Genomic DNA, 13567 nt, shown 5'->3' with positions numbered 1-13567 from the left:
TTTCACAGAAGAGACATTTGAAGCTTTCAATCCCAAGCTCTGATACAAAACAGCTGTGTCTGTCACTTAAATGTAACAGAGCTCATTTCTAACCCTTGGGGCTGCACTAAAAAAGCTAGAGAGATCTGACCTGGGTTCACTATAAAGGTTAAAAAGATCAGGAGACAAAGGAAAAGAACCCAAAGTACACATAACCACTAGCCAATCAACCCAGTAATACCACTAGTGACTTTTAAACTTATCTCAACATTTTGAGAAGAGCTCAGTTCATGACCTGAGCCTCATTAACAGATGAGTTTGGACCATAAATCTGAGATACAGGAGTAAGCATCTCCTAAGCCAGAAGAATACTCCAACTAGCTTGGCATAAAGGCTCATGAATTTGGAGAGAAAGTTAGTTGCTGCCACACAACTACTTTAGGTTTATGAGAAGTAGAGGGTGGGTTTGCTTCTGCGTCACAGGAGGAGAAATAGTCAGGTTCAGAGCTGCAGAAGGCAAAAGGGAGGCAAAAGATTCCCCGTCTATAACTAGGGTTGCTGAGGGGGCACGCAAATGTTCAGGAAAACTTGTAAGAGCTGTTAAACTGGCTGGCTGTGCCCTAACATATGAGGGCTTTCCAAACCCCTCTTGACTTGAATATTTTGTTGTCACTTATAGACAGCCCTCATGAAAGCACGTATTTAAGATAACTATGCATAATTCTGTAAACCTTCAGACTTTCACAGTGCGACAAATAAGCCTTCCTTGTGCCAACTCACATTTTTTCCCTAGAACATCATGTTGCAGTTTCTCTTCCCATTCAGTTAGGCTGCTTAAATAAATAAATCCTTGTCCCTCCAGTGTTGTATCACTCACATTTATATGGTTAGTCTACACATAACTGTTTTGTCCCTTCTGCACTTAATCCCTCAGCCTCTTGCTTACATATCAGCTTGTGTTCAGGATTATTCAATGCTGGATGGAATTTATAGCCAGAGCAATGCCCTGTTTGTCATCCAAGTTTTGCTACACTGGAATTAACTCACCAGCACCTGCACAGTGACTTATGAAGAAAAGCTAATCTCAGTTTATGGTGTGCTGGGATGCTTTTTGCCATGTAACAGTGGAGTGAGTAATTTCCACTGAAACACAAATCACTTCTAAGGCAGTCCACATTTTTCCATGTATCGAGTTTTTCTCCTGATTCTTGATTCTGGCCCTTGGGTTTGCCTTAGGCATCATACCACTCAGCAAGCTTAGCAGAACAGGCTAGCAGATGCAGTCTGACTTCAGGCTCAGAGCCATGACTCCTGAGCCTGGGTAAGGGTGGTTAGCTTTAAACCACCACAGCTTAAATTCCCCATGCTCAGCAGCTGGAGCTCTCCAATCACTCCGGCTCGTTAAACCTCACAGGGCTTTCAGCCACAGTGGTACCCAAGCACTAGATAACCACTGTGGAGGCTTCCAAAGAGGGAATGCCACGTGGTTAAAGAAGGGAATTTTATCTGGATGCTCCCTACAACTGGTGAAATTGTGGCTAGAGCCTCTCAGCACTTACACGCTACTAGAGCAGACTGAGTGGAGCGTTGCAGTCCTCTGGTTAGCAGGGGCAGCTCTTGGTCTGAAGCTCCACAACAGCTCACAGATCCGCCTGGAAGCAGCACTGTTGTTGGTGTGAATGCCTGACTCCCAGCTTGTCCTTGTGCCTCTGCAACACACCTGGGGATTCAAAAGCACTTGCAGAGGGGAGGCAGAGGTTCCACTACAATGCTGCAAAAACCTCAGTGTCTTCTACATCTTTTCTGCTGTTGTTACAGAGCTTATTACAACCCACCCACAGCCATAGTGGATCACAGCTAGTGTCGTTCAAACTTTTGTACAAGCTATGGAAATACAATTCAGAGCTTTTGCTTCAGAGCAGGAAAGAACAGAAGAGTGTTCACAAAGCTCAGGGACAATTCCCCATTCAAAGAGGTGGTTAGCATTTCCCTCTAGGGAAATACTAAGTTGCAGACCCACTAGATAGCAACTGATCGTACACACAGCCATGCTCAAGAGGTTAACGCTATGGTATAATCCTGTCTTTGTGGTGTGTCAGGGCTAAACCCTTTCAGAAGCAGCTCGTCTCTCTGCTAAACCTGCCTGTACAATATATTTCTTTTTTCTTCTTACAGGTATTACTGGAAAGCTTAGGAAGTGTGATTTCACATGCAGCATTCGACTGTATAAAGGCAGCTGATCAGGGATTTGATAGTTTGTGATAGTTTGTAATGCAATCACTAGTAAAATCTCATTTTTTTATTTTTATTTTGTGTGTGTGTGTGTGTGAATTCCCTAAGAGGCAGGGTGGTCCCATGATCAATTCGATGCATTTCTGCTCCAGCACTGTGGAAGCTGTTACCAGCTGTACCAGTCTTCCCCTTGAAATTGTGTTAAAACTTGCACGCGTTCTTTGCGTCTTGGAATTTTGCAGCTGCTGTAATTATTTCTACCTCATTTTATCTTGTCTGGGAAATTCAGATTTCAAGTTCTTTGGGGCAGGCTTCTTCTTTTTTTTTTTGAAGCTGCTTATATTTGGTTTTGTACAGGGAGACTTGCATATCCATAGGGACCTGTATGATTTGAATGACAAATAACTACAGAACAAGAACAGTTTGGAGAAATGTGCTTTCTCTAGTTCTTGAGGCCTTTCCTCTAACATTGATTGCTTTCTCTGAGCAGATCCAGCATGAATGGAGCAGCACAGTCTAAGAAAAAGGCCTTGCATTAAAGCCCATTCATCACCCTCCCCCTGATTCCGTGGGAAAAAAAAAATAAATAAAATAAAATAAAATAAAAGCAGGAATTTGGGTGAAAAAGTTCAAGAAACAAGGTAAGCAGTGGAAACTCCTGAAAATGTAAAATGAACCAGCAGACAAAGCAGTCAAATTTTACAATAGAAAACTTGCATATGCTAGAAGGTCTATGACAGAAGCACTCCCTCACCGGATCAGGAGGCAAAGCCCTCAAGCTCAGTCATGAGCTGACTCACTTCCTCCCTCCGGCAGTATCATGTATTCAGACTTCAGCAACACTTTTAGGACAAACCAAATTTTATCCTTTCCCAGAAAGCTTCTACTAGCTTATTTTGGGCTCTCTACATGAGCCACAATTTTGTCTTTCACAGGAGCTCCCTGGTTCCCACCGAAACAGTCCTCACATTTCTGACACCCTGCATCTTCCCCACACAGGGAAGGCAATTCACTGATTAAGACCCCTTGCTGCTATGAGACAAGTATTTTAATGCCTTCAGTTGGAATGGGACAATGTGAAGGACATGATATTCATTTGCTGCATTTAAGATAACTTCTCCTGAGCCAGACTGTGTATGATTAAACCTACGAAGCTGGGATCACTTTGTTATAGGGATGATGATCAACATTCAATTATACAGCTGCAAACCTGGGACTCTGGAAAAGGCTATAAACATGGCAATGAAACTGGACTAGATAAGATAGGCAACTCTAAGCTTTTGTTGTAATGTTTATGGACTCACAGTACTCCTACGAGTGTAGTCTCTAGGCATTCACACAGGATAAAATAGAATAACAATTTGCTTTGATCCTTCTCTTTCTGGTTCACTTTGGCCCTGAGTTCTCTGTTCTCTACACAAAATTGCTTTACCAGTTCATTAATTATGTGCAAGTGAGAAAAACTTCCAAGGCAAAGGGGAGCAGGAATGAATTCCATATTTAAGTCCAGAACTGGATAACCATGCAAGAGAGAGTGCAGTTGCCACGCAGACACAAGCAAGACCTCCCATTCTCTCTGCTTAGGGCACATGCAAACTAGGCCCAAGTCCATGCTTGCTGTTGGCCGCCACAGAAGTTGGAGCCCTAACTGTGAATTTCACTGGAAATTCTCTTCTTTGGCTCCCCCTCTCATCAGGCACGCAGTTCTCCCACAAGCAGCTGCTGTAGGAGCTCACAGTTCAGGAAGGAAATCGCCCCTCTGGAGGCAAGGCTGCTGCTGTCTGTGTGGAACCAGGCCCTTGCGCTTCCTCCACGTGCAGTGAGGGATGGCAAAGGAAGCAGGGCACTGATGTGAGACCTGGCTCTGACAGCTGCCCCCGGAGTTCACCCACAGTGCTGTAGAGGCTGCCCATCAGGAGGAGCTCCTTGAGGAGCGGGTCCACACCACTCCAGCCTTGGCTCAGGTCCTCTGCAGCTTTGGAGCTCTCACTCAGGGGGTATTCACAGCAAAAGATCTCGCCCCCTCCACACAACTCCGCTCGTGGTGCCACACGGGGGAGCTTGTGCTGTGACCGAAGCCCTCGGCTTCCAGCCGACTTCCACTCCTGACTTCAGGCACTGGGCGCAGAGCTCTGCAAGGGCTGGCTGAAAGCCACGTACCCAGTGCGCACAGACTTTGACAAAGATGTGCCTTTTCAGAACGATCTTCTAGTTGCTCAATTTTCAGGGCATATGCAGTACTACACAACGCTTTTAATGGAGGTTATTGTAACTATGAGGTAACAAACCTATTTTTTTTTTCTTTTTTGAGAGCTCATTCTCCTTTGATTGGAAAAGTTTAGGAAAAAAAAAAAAAAAAGCTTTGCTACACATATTGCAAAACTAACAATAAAAGCACAAGCAGTGACAGTCATTGATTTTGGCTTGAAGAAGCAGCCGAGTCCAGCACTCATAAATCTTCACTCACAAACTGTAGCAGCTTCCAGTCGCCTTTGGCCTGGTAGATTGAATGAAATGAAAACTACTGTATTTTAGAGGTATAAGCAAAGCAAGCCAAGTAATAGGGATCAATTCCAGCCATCCACTGAGATGACTTATATGGACAACAACCAGCCTTCAGTTAGCCTCACTCCTTGCTGAGCCGTGCCTGGCTGTGAGGCCACTTTGACAGCTGAAGTAAAAGCAAGTAAATAGGCAACCCTGAGGGCTGGGAATCTGTCTCATCACATTCAGCAGACAGGTGGACCTGAAGTCTGCTTGGAAACCATTAAAATCACAGTCAGGCCTTAGAGATGAAACAGGATTAAAAGTCACCACCCAGGTTGTTCAGGAAATAAACAGTGTGGTATCTCAGAATGGTTTGGGATGGCAGGGACCTCACAGACCACCTGGTTCCACCCCCCACCATGGGCAGGGACACCTCCCACCAGAACAGGTTGCCCAAAGCCCCATCCAGCCTTGAACACCTCCAGGGATGGGGCAGCCACAGCTTCTCTGGGCAGCCTGTGCCAGCGTCAGTGCCTTGCCACCTGAGTGGTAGCCTGAGGATACGGCATGAATATGATACAGCCGACCTGGCATGGCCCCAGCCGCCTGAAAAAGGACAAGGGCCGCAGGCGGGCTGGACACAGACGGGATGAACATTTTGCCCGCTCTGGGGGGTCCCCAAAGCCCCCCTGGGCGGCGGGGAGGCTGCCCGCAGCCGGGCTCGGCGCGGAGGCCGCCCCTCGGGGCGGGGCCCCCGGCAGCCCGGCAGGGGTCGGGGCCGGGCCGGCACCCGCGGCCCCATAAGAGGCTTGGGGCGGCGGTGGTAGCGCCAGCAGGAGCAGCGGCAGCAGCGGAGGCAGGATGCAGGCGGCCCCCGGAGCGCAGGCGGCGCGGCCCTTCAAGCTGAGGAAGAGTTTCGGTAGGGGCGGCGGGGCCGCGGAGCGCAGCAGGGGCGGCGGGCTGCGAGCACGGGTAACGCTTGTCCTCTCTCCCGCGCAGCCACCAGGCTGGAAGAAGTAGCCGGCATCAGGGCCAAGTTCCCGACGAAAATCCCGGTAAGGCTCCGCTTTTGTCGCCGTGCTCGGGGAAGGCTCCCGGTGCCTCTTCCTTTGAAGTTTGGGACCGCGGGGCGGGATGCCTTCATGGCTTCTAAGCGGCTCTGATTAAAACAGGTGATTGTTGAGAGGTACCAGAAGGAAAAATACCTTCCTCTCCTGGACAAAACCAAGTTTCTTGTTCCCGAGGAGCTGACCATGACGCAGTTCATAACCATCATCAGGTGGGCTGCGGGCACCGGGGCGGGAGGGGGTCTCCAGCCGTGGCTGCCTCCCCCCGCGGGGAGAGGCGCTTGCTCGGGTGCTTTGGGGAAAGGAGGTGCCTCCTGCTTTCCCTCCTGCTTTCCTGGACCTGTGAAGCCTCCTCTCCTCCATTCTAAGGGCAGCGTGTAAGGACTGTGCTAAACTCCATCTCTGCTTTCCTCCTGCTTGCTGAAGCTGGTGCTGTGGCTCTGTTCTCCTAGCTCTTGCTGTGCCTTGCTCAAGCTGATAGCAACTCCTAGGTGTGAGCCGTGGGAAGCACGCTTGTAAGTTGTTCCTTACAAAAGCACTGTAGCAGAGAAGTCTCCCAAAGTACTTAGTACATCCTTTGCCAAAGCATTGGGAAATAGCAAGGCTTTCAGACTCCTAAAAGTGCACTGAGATCTTCCTGGCTATTAGCTCCTGTAGGAGGTGCTTTTGTCTCTTGCACAGCTGATCTGTATGTTAAGTCTTCAAGAACTCTTCTTTTGAAGGCAGGCTTACTTTAAGTGTAACTGACTATTCTGTAATCACTTGCTGTAGCTGTACAGCAGGAGCTTTTGGTTTCTGCTTAGCACTTCTCCCCAGTAACTGAGAACTCTGAGAACTCAAAGCTCACTCAGTAGCCCTTGTGGTCTAGAAATTTAAGCCTTTCCTTGGAGCACAAGCCTCCTGGCTTCCAAGCACATGGTTAACTTCCTGCTGATGAAGACATTAAACCACAAATTGACTTTACACAGTGTTTCTCTTACATAGCTTCCCTAATAAGCTACTGTTCTTCGTTGTGTATTTCATAGACTAAAGTTGATGTTGTCTTAAATGTGCTGATGCTTAATCCTCTATTTCCTTTCCTCTCCCCTCTTCAATTAGAAGCAGGATGGCTCTAACTGCTACACAAGCTTTCTACCTGCTGGTGAACAACAAGAGCTTAGCCAGTATGTCCTTGACAATGGCAGAAGTGTACAGGGATTACAAAGATGAAGATGGCTTTGTGTACATGACATACGCTTCCCAGGAGATGTTTGGATGCTTCTTACTCACTCAAGGGAAAACTTTGAAATGTCTTCAAAAAACCTAAGGCTGGGGTCTGCGTGTTGCAGCGCAGCAGTTTTGCTGTGAGTCATGCCTGTGACGTGAAGCTCAGAGACGCTCCTTCCAATATGAGTTCATGAGCTCTGTACTGGGGAGTCATGACACAAAAGCTGGCAGGACCAGCTCAAGGCAGAAATGGTGGTACACTTTTCATGGATAATAACTTAGATATCTATTTTTATACCTGAAGACACTATGGGTTGGTTTTTGTTTTTTTTTTTTTTTTTTTTTTTTGGAACTGCACCTCCACTTTTTTTTTTTTTTTTTTGCAATACCAATCTTTGATGTAACTGCTTTTTAAGGTGTCATTAAAGTTTAAATTTAAGAGTAAAATAAAGAAACTTTTAAGTACTGGGTTGAACATTAGCTTTAATCTGGGGAAAGTCTATCTAGGTGATGGTCCTAGAACAATTCTGGGGATCTGAGCTTAATGGCTCTTAAATGAAGCACTGCTTGTATAGCTACTCCTTCTCTTCTGAAAGAGATAACAAAGTTCTGGGTCAGCTTCACTGTGAGTGACTTTACCTGTAAACAACTTGTTAAGCTAGGTACTTGAGCTGCAAGATGACAGTAGTGTTAGAACAGGATTCAGTGTAGTTTCAGCACCTGAATAAAAACTCCTGTCAGCTGTTATAGAAAATGCTGTGAATGCCTATGATAGACAACAATTGCTTCAAATGGTCAATACTGACTGCTAGGCAGCATAACCTAAATGCAGGTAATGTGACTAGAACTCTGACTTGAGTGTTCAAGATCTCTCTAGTCTGGCCTCTCTAGGAAAGATGCTCGCATCTTTCCCATACAGGCACCTGCGTGTCCCTTCTGCAGAAGGGCTTCATTAAGCCTTCTCTGAAGGGTGGGGATCTGTTGTACCTTACAGTGGAGAGGTATGCCAGTGTCTAAAACTCCCTAAACCTAAATTATAGGACCTCTTGACAGAAGGCTGAAGTTAGCCTTCCTGGCTTCCTCATATCTGAGGAATGTATCAGGAAAGCTAAGAATATTCTGAGCATGCATAATGAACTTAAAACACCAAGTCATTTAGGAATCTGTTGCAGCGTGCAGTTAACAATTTTAGGCAGCCTCAGCTTAGGATGGTCAAATTGTTACATCATGATGCAATTGTTTTGTTCAGTACTGAATTGACTTGCAGGGTGATTAATGTAGGAAGTGCTAGACTGAAGGAAGAAGTGTTGACAGTATTTAAATTATGTGTAAGGAAGGAATGTGTATGTAATAGCTTTTCGCAGTGGCTCTCTTGAATTTAAAGCTCTGAGCAGATTTGGGCTCAAGCCTCTAAACCTAAAAGCTACTGTATTGCCTGGTAAGGGGTACCTGCATCACTGAAGGTTTTATTTACCAGCTCATAAAACAAGGCAGATTGGGAGGATGCAGGCACAAAGGAATCATTGACCTGCCCAACTCAGTAGAAAGGGGCAGGCTGTGTCAGAGCATGGGTTATGAAAACAGGCAGGCTTTGGGATCCCAGAATCTGTTGCTTGGATCAAGTTCACTTCTTATGGAAACAGCTTCCATTCCACAAACTGAATGCAAATAGCCATTTGTTACAAGCCCTCAGGGAGGCAAAGACACCTGTTTGGCAGGCATAGGGCAGGGCAATGTTGGACAGCTGTGGGAACCCCAGGGTGGGAGTAGCAAGGGGAAGTCTTGCTGTGTTCTAGCACTCTTGACAGCCCAAGAGCTCAGTTAATATTTTGCTTCGTTGGCTCCTCTGTTTGTCTTCCTGTCTTGTGTGATATTTGGTGCGTGAAGAGAAAAGTACTACAGATTCTTGGCTGGAACAGTTCTGTCTGACAGCCAACTTTCTTTAGTCTGTAATGTAGTGGCTGAGGTGTAAGTGTTGATCCTTCCAGCTCACATTGACATTAGACTGTGTGCTGTCTAACAGGCTCAATTGCAGATCCAGCCAAAAAGTTACTGCAGAAGAAGGTCAGTTGCAGGTGAAGAACATCTTTATAAACCTATTCAAACTGCCCTGTTGAACCCAGAGAGAAGTTTCATGAGCTGGTAAAGCTCCATCATTGGGTAATAGTAATAGATATGCCCTTCTACCAGGTGTCAAAGCAAGTAAGATTAACCATCAAAGGCAGTCTTCAAAGAGTCTTAGAGTAATAAGCTAGGAATTAGATGCCCAAATACATCAGGTATCCTGCTAGTGTGACAAGAAGCTCTGGATTGAACCTATTGTCTCTTCAACTGCAGGGAACAACTGAAAAAGAAGCAAACAGAAAAAGCTTTGCTCTGATGACTGACATAAGCAACTGAGATAACCACAGCTGCCTCCAATGAGCTGCTGTTTGAAGAGCTAATATTTGTTTTAGCTATTACCCATTGATTACAGACAAGTGCGTAGTTCTGTAGTTCTTGCAATGAAGGACACCACTGGAAGTCAGTGATAAGTAAACTCTATAGTGTTTTCTGATGTACTACCAATCTATAAAGAGAAGATAGAGATGCTACTAATGTTTGTTAAAATATATTCATTTCTGAATTAAGATGTGGATATGGTTCTTTAATATCCAAAACCTCCACCAGAGAAAAGAACATGTAAGGATACTTTTCTTTCTGCCATAGACTACCAGCTAAATCCTGGAAGGTGTGTGGTGTTCTGGCTACAAAGCTCTTGGGTATGTATGTGCTCTGCTGAAGTTACTTGTTTGGTTGGGTCCACAGCCCTTGAACCCTAGCAAAATCAAGCATTACATCTCATCTTCAAATCAATATAATTGAAAGGACACTGAATTTAGGTGTGGAATGAAGACTAAAATTGCCCTTGCTGCCTTGCTTTTGAGTTGTTATTGTGTTTTTGTTTTTTTTTTTAATTATTTTTAAGTGAGGATTGTGTAAAATAGAGTACTGGGTGAGTTGTGACTTCAACATAGCTGAGTGGAATTACACAGAAATAACACTGGGGGAGGAAAACGGTCTGTTTCCTTACCTTCACTTAGAAAGCTCTAGTTTTAATAACCGCAGATACCACTAGTGTCAATAAAAGGGAAAAACAAAAGCACCTAAAACAGCTGCTGCCACCTTTGCTGCACAAAATGATATTTTAATAAAGCATGCCATTTGTGTAATATATGCCTACACAGTGACTGCTGTGGAAACAGGATTAAGTTTTCTTGTTGTCAAAAGGCCTGAGCAAGCTGCATGTACTCTGAATAGTCATCAGGACAATGGGAGGAGACCACAGTAGCAATTCAGGAAAAACAACCATCTCCGAGCTCTGGGTTTTGTTCAGAAATCGAAAAGGGGGGAGGGGGAAAGTCTCATCAATGTATTTGAATTTTAAGTGGTAGAAGTTGTCTTTTTTTTTTTTTTTTTTTTTCCTGTGCCTGTTAAGACTAGAGATCCAGTTGTCTGTACTCTCCTTGCCACCACTGACATCCTACAGCCATTGCAAATGCAGGTTTAAAATGCATACAATGCTTTATGGAGTGTGAATTGTCACTTGCTGCAAGGCAAACATGATAATGTCAGTTAGGGTTTTCATGCAACAAGAAACAACAGGACCTTTCCAAACCGTTAGAATTTTAAAATTATTTAAGATTTTGGGGGTAGAATAAAATTTATTAATAGGGATACTAATCTTCTCTCTTAAGTAATGCAGACAACAAGTCTTGTGAATTTAGCAGGTAAAAGCAATAAGAAGCCTAACTGTTTTCAGACAGTGTTAGCTTTGCAGTAAAAATAATAAAAGACTACAAAACCCACGACTGTTAAACATGCTAAATGACACACTTGATCTTTCTCCTCCCCTTCATATTCTTTTTTTCACTTGTGTATGAAAGAGTAAATTGGGAAAGTCAAATGAAATTATAGGACAGAACATAACCTTCAGCATCACATTGTACTACTGTATTCCCGTTAAGAAAGCCTCTATAGAAACTACAGGGATTAAACCAAAGGGCCTGACCAGGAGAGGAAACTATTTTTAGAACGCTGTGTTTTTAATGTATGGGCTGTGAAGTGGAGGGGGAGGGAAGGAAGGTTTCCTTGGAAAACTTCCAAGGGGTCTCTGAAAGGTGGTTGAAAAATAGAAGTTCATATGTTACAGTAAAACATACGTACAATATTTTTTTAATGGCCCCCATATACCCCCCAGGATTTGTTACAGAAACACATCTAGATGACTCTCCTGTACATAAATGTATTTCATTATTTTCATAGACTTTTGTGTCACCCTATCATATTTTAAACTAGAAAAAATCAAATTCTACCTGTACAAATATGCTTATTATTATTATTTTTTAAGATACTTCTTAATGGTTGCTGTACACAGCTATTTCCACTGATGTTTTTAGGTTGTTCTTTAAGAGCACAAGTTTCTTAGCTATCTGCTACTTGTTCTAAATGACAATCTGGCCCTAGTTTAGAGGAACAGCTTAAATGAAGGTGACTACCTTAGGGTTCTCCTTTTACAGTCCTAATTGTGTCACTCCCTGCCTCTTGTTTTCTAGCAGGTGTTTGTCTTGCCCTTCAACTGTAATGTTCCTATGGCACACAACTGTTTAGTAGCAGCATAGTCCAGATGGGTTTTGAAGAGCATGTAGCAAGTATCAAAGCTAGAGTCTGCAAAGCAGAACTGCCCCTTCCCTGCAGGGAGACCCTCAGGAGGGAGGGAGTGTGCCCTGCTGTGTGCGCAGAGTTTCCAGAGCAGGCAAGAGGGGGGCCAGGAGGGGCTGCTTGGGCAGCTCGACACTTACATCATGTCCGGCAGGGACTGTAAAGGACCTTTATGAGGCTGCTTGTGATTTGTTGCAGGGTGGGCTTGGCTGGTGGTGTTTATTTTCGCAAATAATCCATGATCCTGGCTTCACTTTCTGTGTAACAGCATGATGTCTGGATCCTAATCAGGCCTTCAGCCCAAACCCTGCAATGTGTCAGAAAGGTGGGAAAGCTGTCAATTTCACAGTACTTGAGATGATGTAAAAGGGAAACAAAACAAAAACATAGGTTCATCTGCCATTGATTGAGGTCCTTGGTAGACCTGAAGCTTGTTGCCAGTTCTCAAGAACTGAGCCAAGACTTTACAGCCTGCCAGACAGATTTGCAGGGAAATCTTTAGGTCAGCCAAACAGTGGGTGAGGAGAGGGGACAGACTGGGGAGAGGGGCTAAGGATGTGTATCAGCACTTCCATCCAGAGCAGCTGCAGCCTTGTATTCTTCCCAAGCCTGCCTGTGACTGAATGGAAAGGCTGAGCCTCAGCGTGACATCACTCAGGCAACCACTACAGCCGTTAGCTCACAAAGAGAAGTTATGAGAAAAAACACACATGCACATATGCTTTCAGATGGAGAGTGGATACAGCCTTTTCCTGAGTAGTGAACTCTGTCAATGGAAAAAAACACACAGGAGGGTGCTGAAAGGGAGACATGGTGAAAAAGAAATTCTCTTCTTAGTGCTGGCACTACTTCACAAGGAGACTTGGCCTTTACTCTGGGAACTTAAAAAACTTAAGATCAGGTGATGGATACAAGTATGGTCTCTGTCTGACCTTCCTTCCCTAAAAAGCTGCATCTGTGGTCAAAAATTAAAAGTCAAATAGCGATATGAGCTGCATATTTGAATGCTGACTGGATGAGGAAGTGTAACTCATTTTCCAGCCTCTTGATGCATTAGTCATCAACAAAATAAAACAGCCATCAATAGGAAAAACAGCTGCTGTGCTACAGGTGAGGGAAGGATCACTGACTTACTGCAGACATCTGTGGTGTCTAGACCGTCTGGGTAACCCAATCACAAAAGAGGTTAGGAAGATAATTTCACTATTCCAAACTATATTGTCTCTGTTATAAACCTGTCAAAACTGTCAAGAGAGGCCTCAGGAGAAATACTGCATTTTCCTGGGAGGCAGCTGTATTTGGTTTAACCCTCAGCTCTTCCCAGCCATCCTCGTGCTCAATGACTTCCATTCTCATTCTTTTTTTTGGAAAGGAACCAGGCCTTCTGTGTTTGCAGAACCTGGGTACAGATTCCAAGATTGCTGAAAACTATAAATAATATGCCCTCCGTTGCCATGTAACAAACTTGTCTGAGAATTCACAGTTGTTCTGTTATTGTAATTCAGCCTGTGTCGGAGCCTCGGGTGGCGCCTGTGTTGATATGCTTTGGTCTCTCTCAAGCTCCCAAGCCTCTGTCAGATCTGCAGCAGGAGTTTAAATGGCCTTACTGAGGCTGTTACTGCCATTTAGGTAGCTCTCCTACCTTCCAGCAAATTTGCTTGAGATAGAAAAATATCCAGTCCCTTCTTGGATCGGCTGAAGAACAGCTGTGTGTTTTAGTGTTGCTCATTTATGTGAACTGTTTTAGCTTCAGGCCCAAGGTAGGTTACTGCAGTGGTTTTACTGCATGTCCCAGCTTATCCAGCTGATTTTGCCACAAAAGGATGCCACCTCACATGAGCGCTTCTAGTGGCAGACTGCTGGGAGGTGGCAATCTCCAGGAAGGGTTGGTGCAG

At 44.8% G+C, this 13567-nt stretch overlaps 1 protein-coding gene across 1 annotated transcript; it reads left to right on the top strand.

Moving 5' to 3' along the window:
- Window positions 1–5460: 5460 nt before the first annotated feature.
- Window positions 5461–7436, top strand: MAP1LC3C (microtubule associated protein 1 light chain 3 gamma). The gene is made up of 4 exons (XM_027453814.3): window positions 5461–5617; window positions 5698–5753; window positions 5871–5977; window positions 6864–7436. Exons 1-4 carry the CDS (start codon window positions 5560–5562, stop codon window positions 7069–7071), a joined length of 429 nt encoding a protein of 142 aa, XP_027309615.1. The 5' UTR covers window positions 5461–5559; the 3' UTR covers window positions 7072–7436.
- Window positions 7437–13567: the final 6131 nt, after the last annotated feature.

The sequence above is a fragment of the Anas platyrhynchos genome, chromosome 3 (assembly GCF_047663525.1).
Source record: "Anas platyrhynchos isolate ZD024472 breed Pekin duck chromosome 3, IASCAAS_PekinDuck_T2T, whole genome shotgun sequence".
Classification (NCBI taxonomy): domain Eukaryota; kingdom Metazoa; phylum Chordata; class Aves; order Anseriformes; family Anatidae; genus Anas; species Anas platyrhynchos.
Note: the sequence above shows the minus strand (reverse complement) of the source record. Positions and strands in the feature narration are given on the sequence as shown.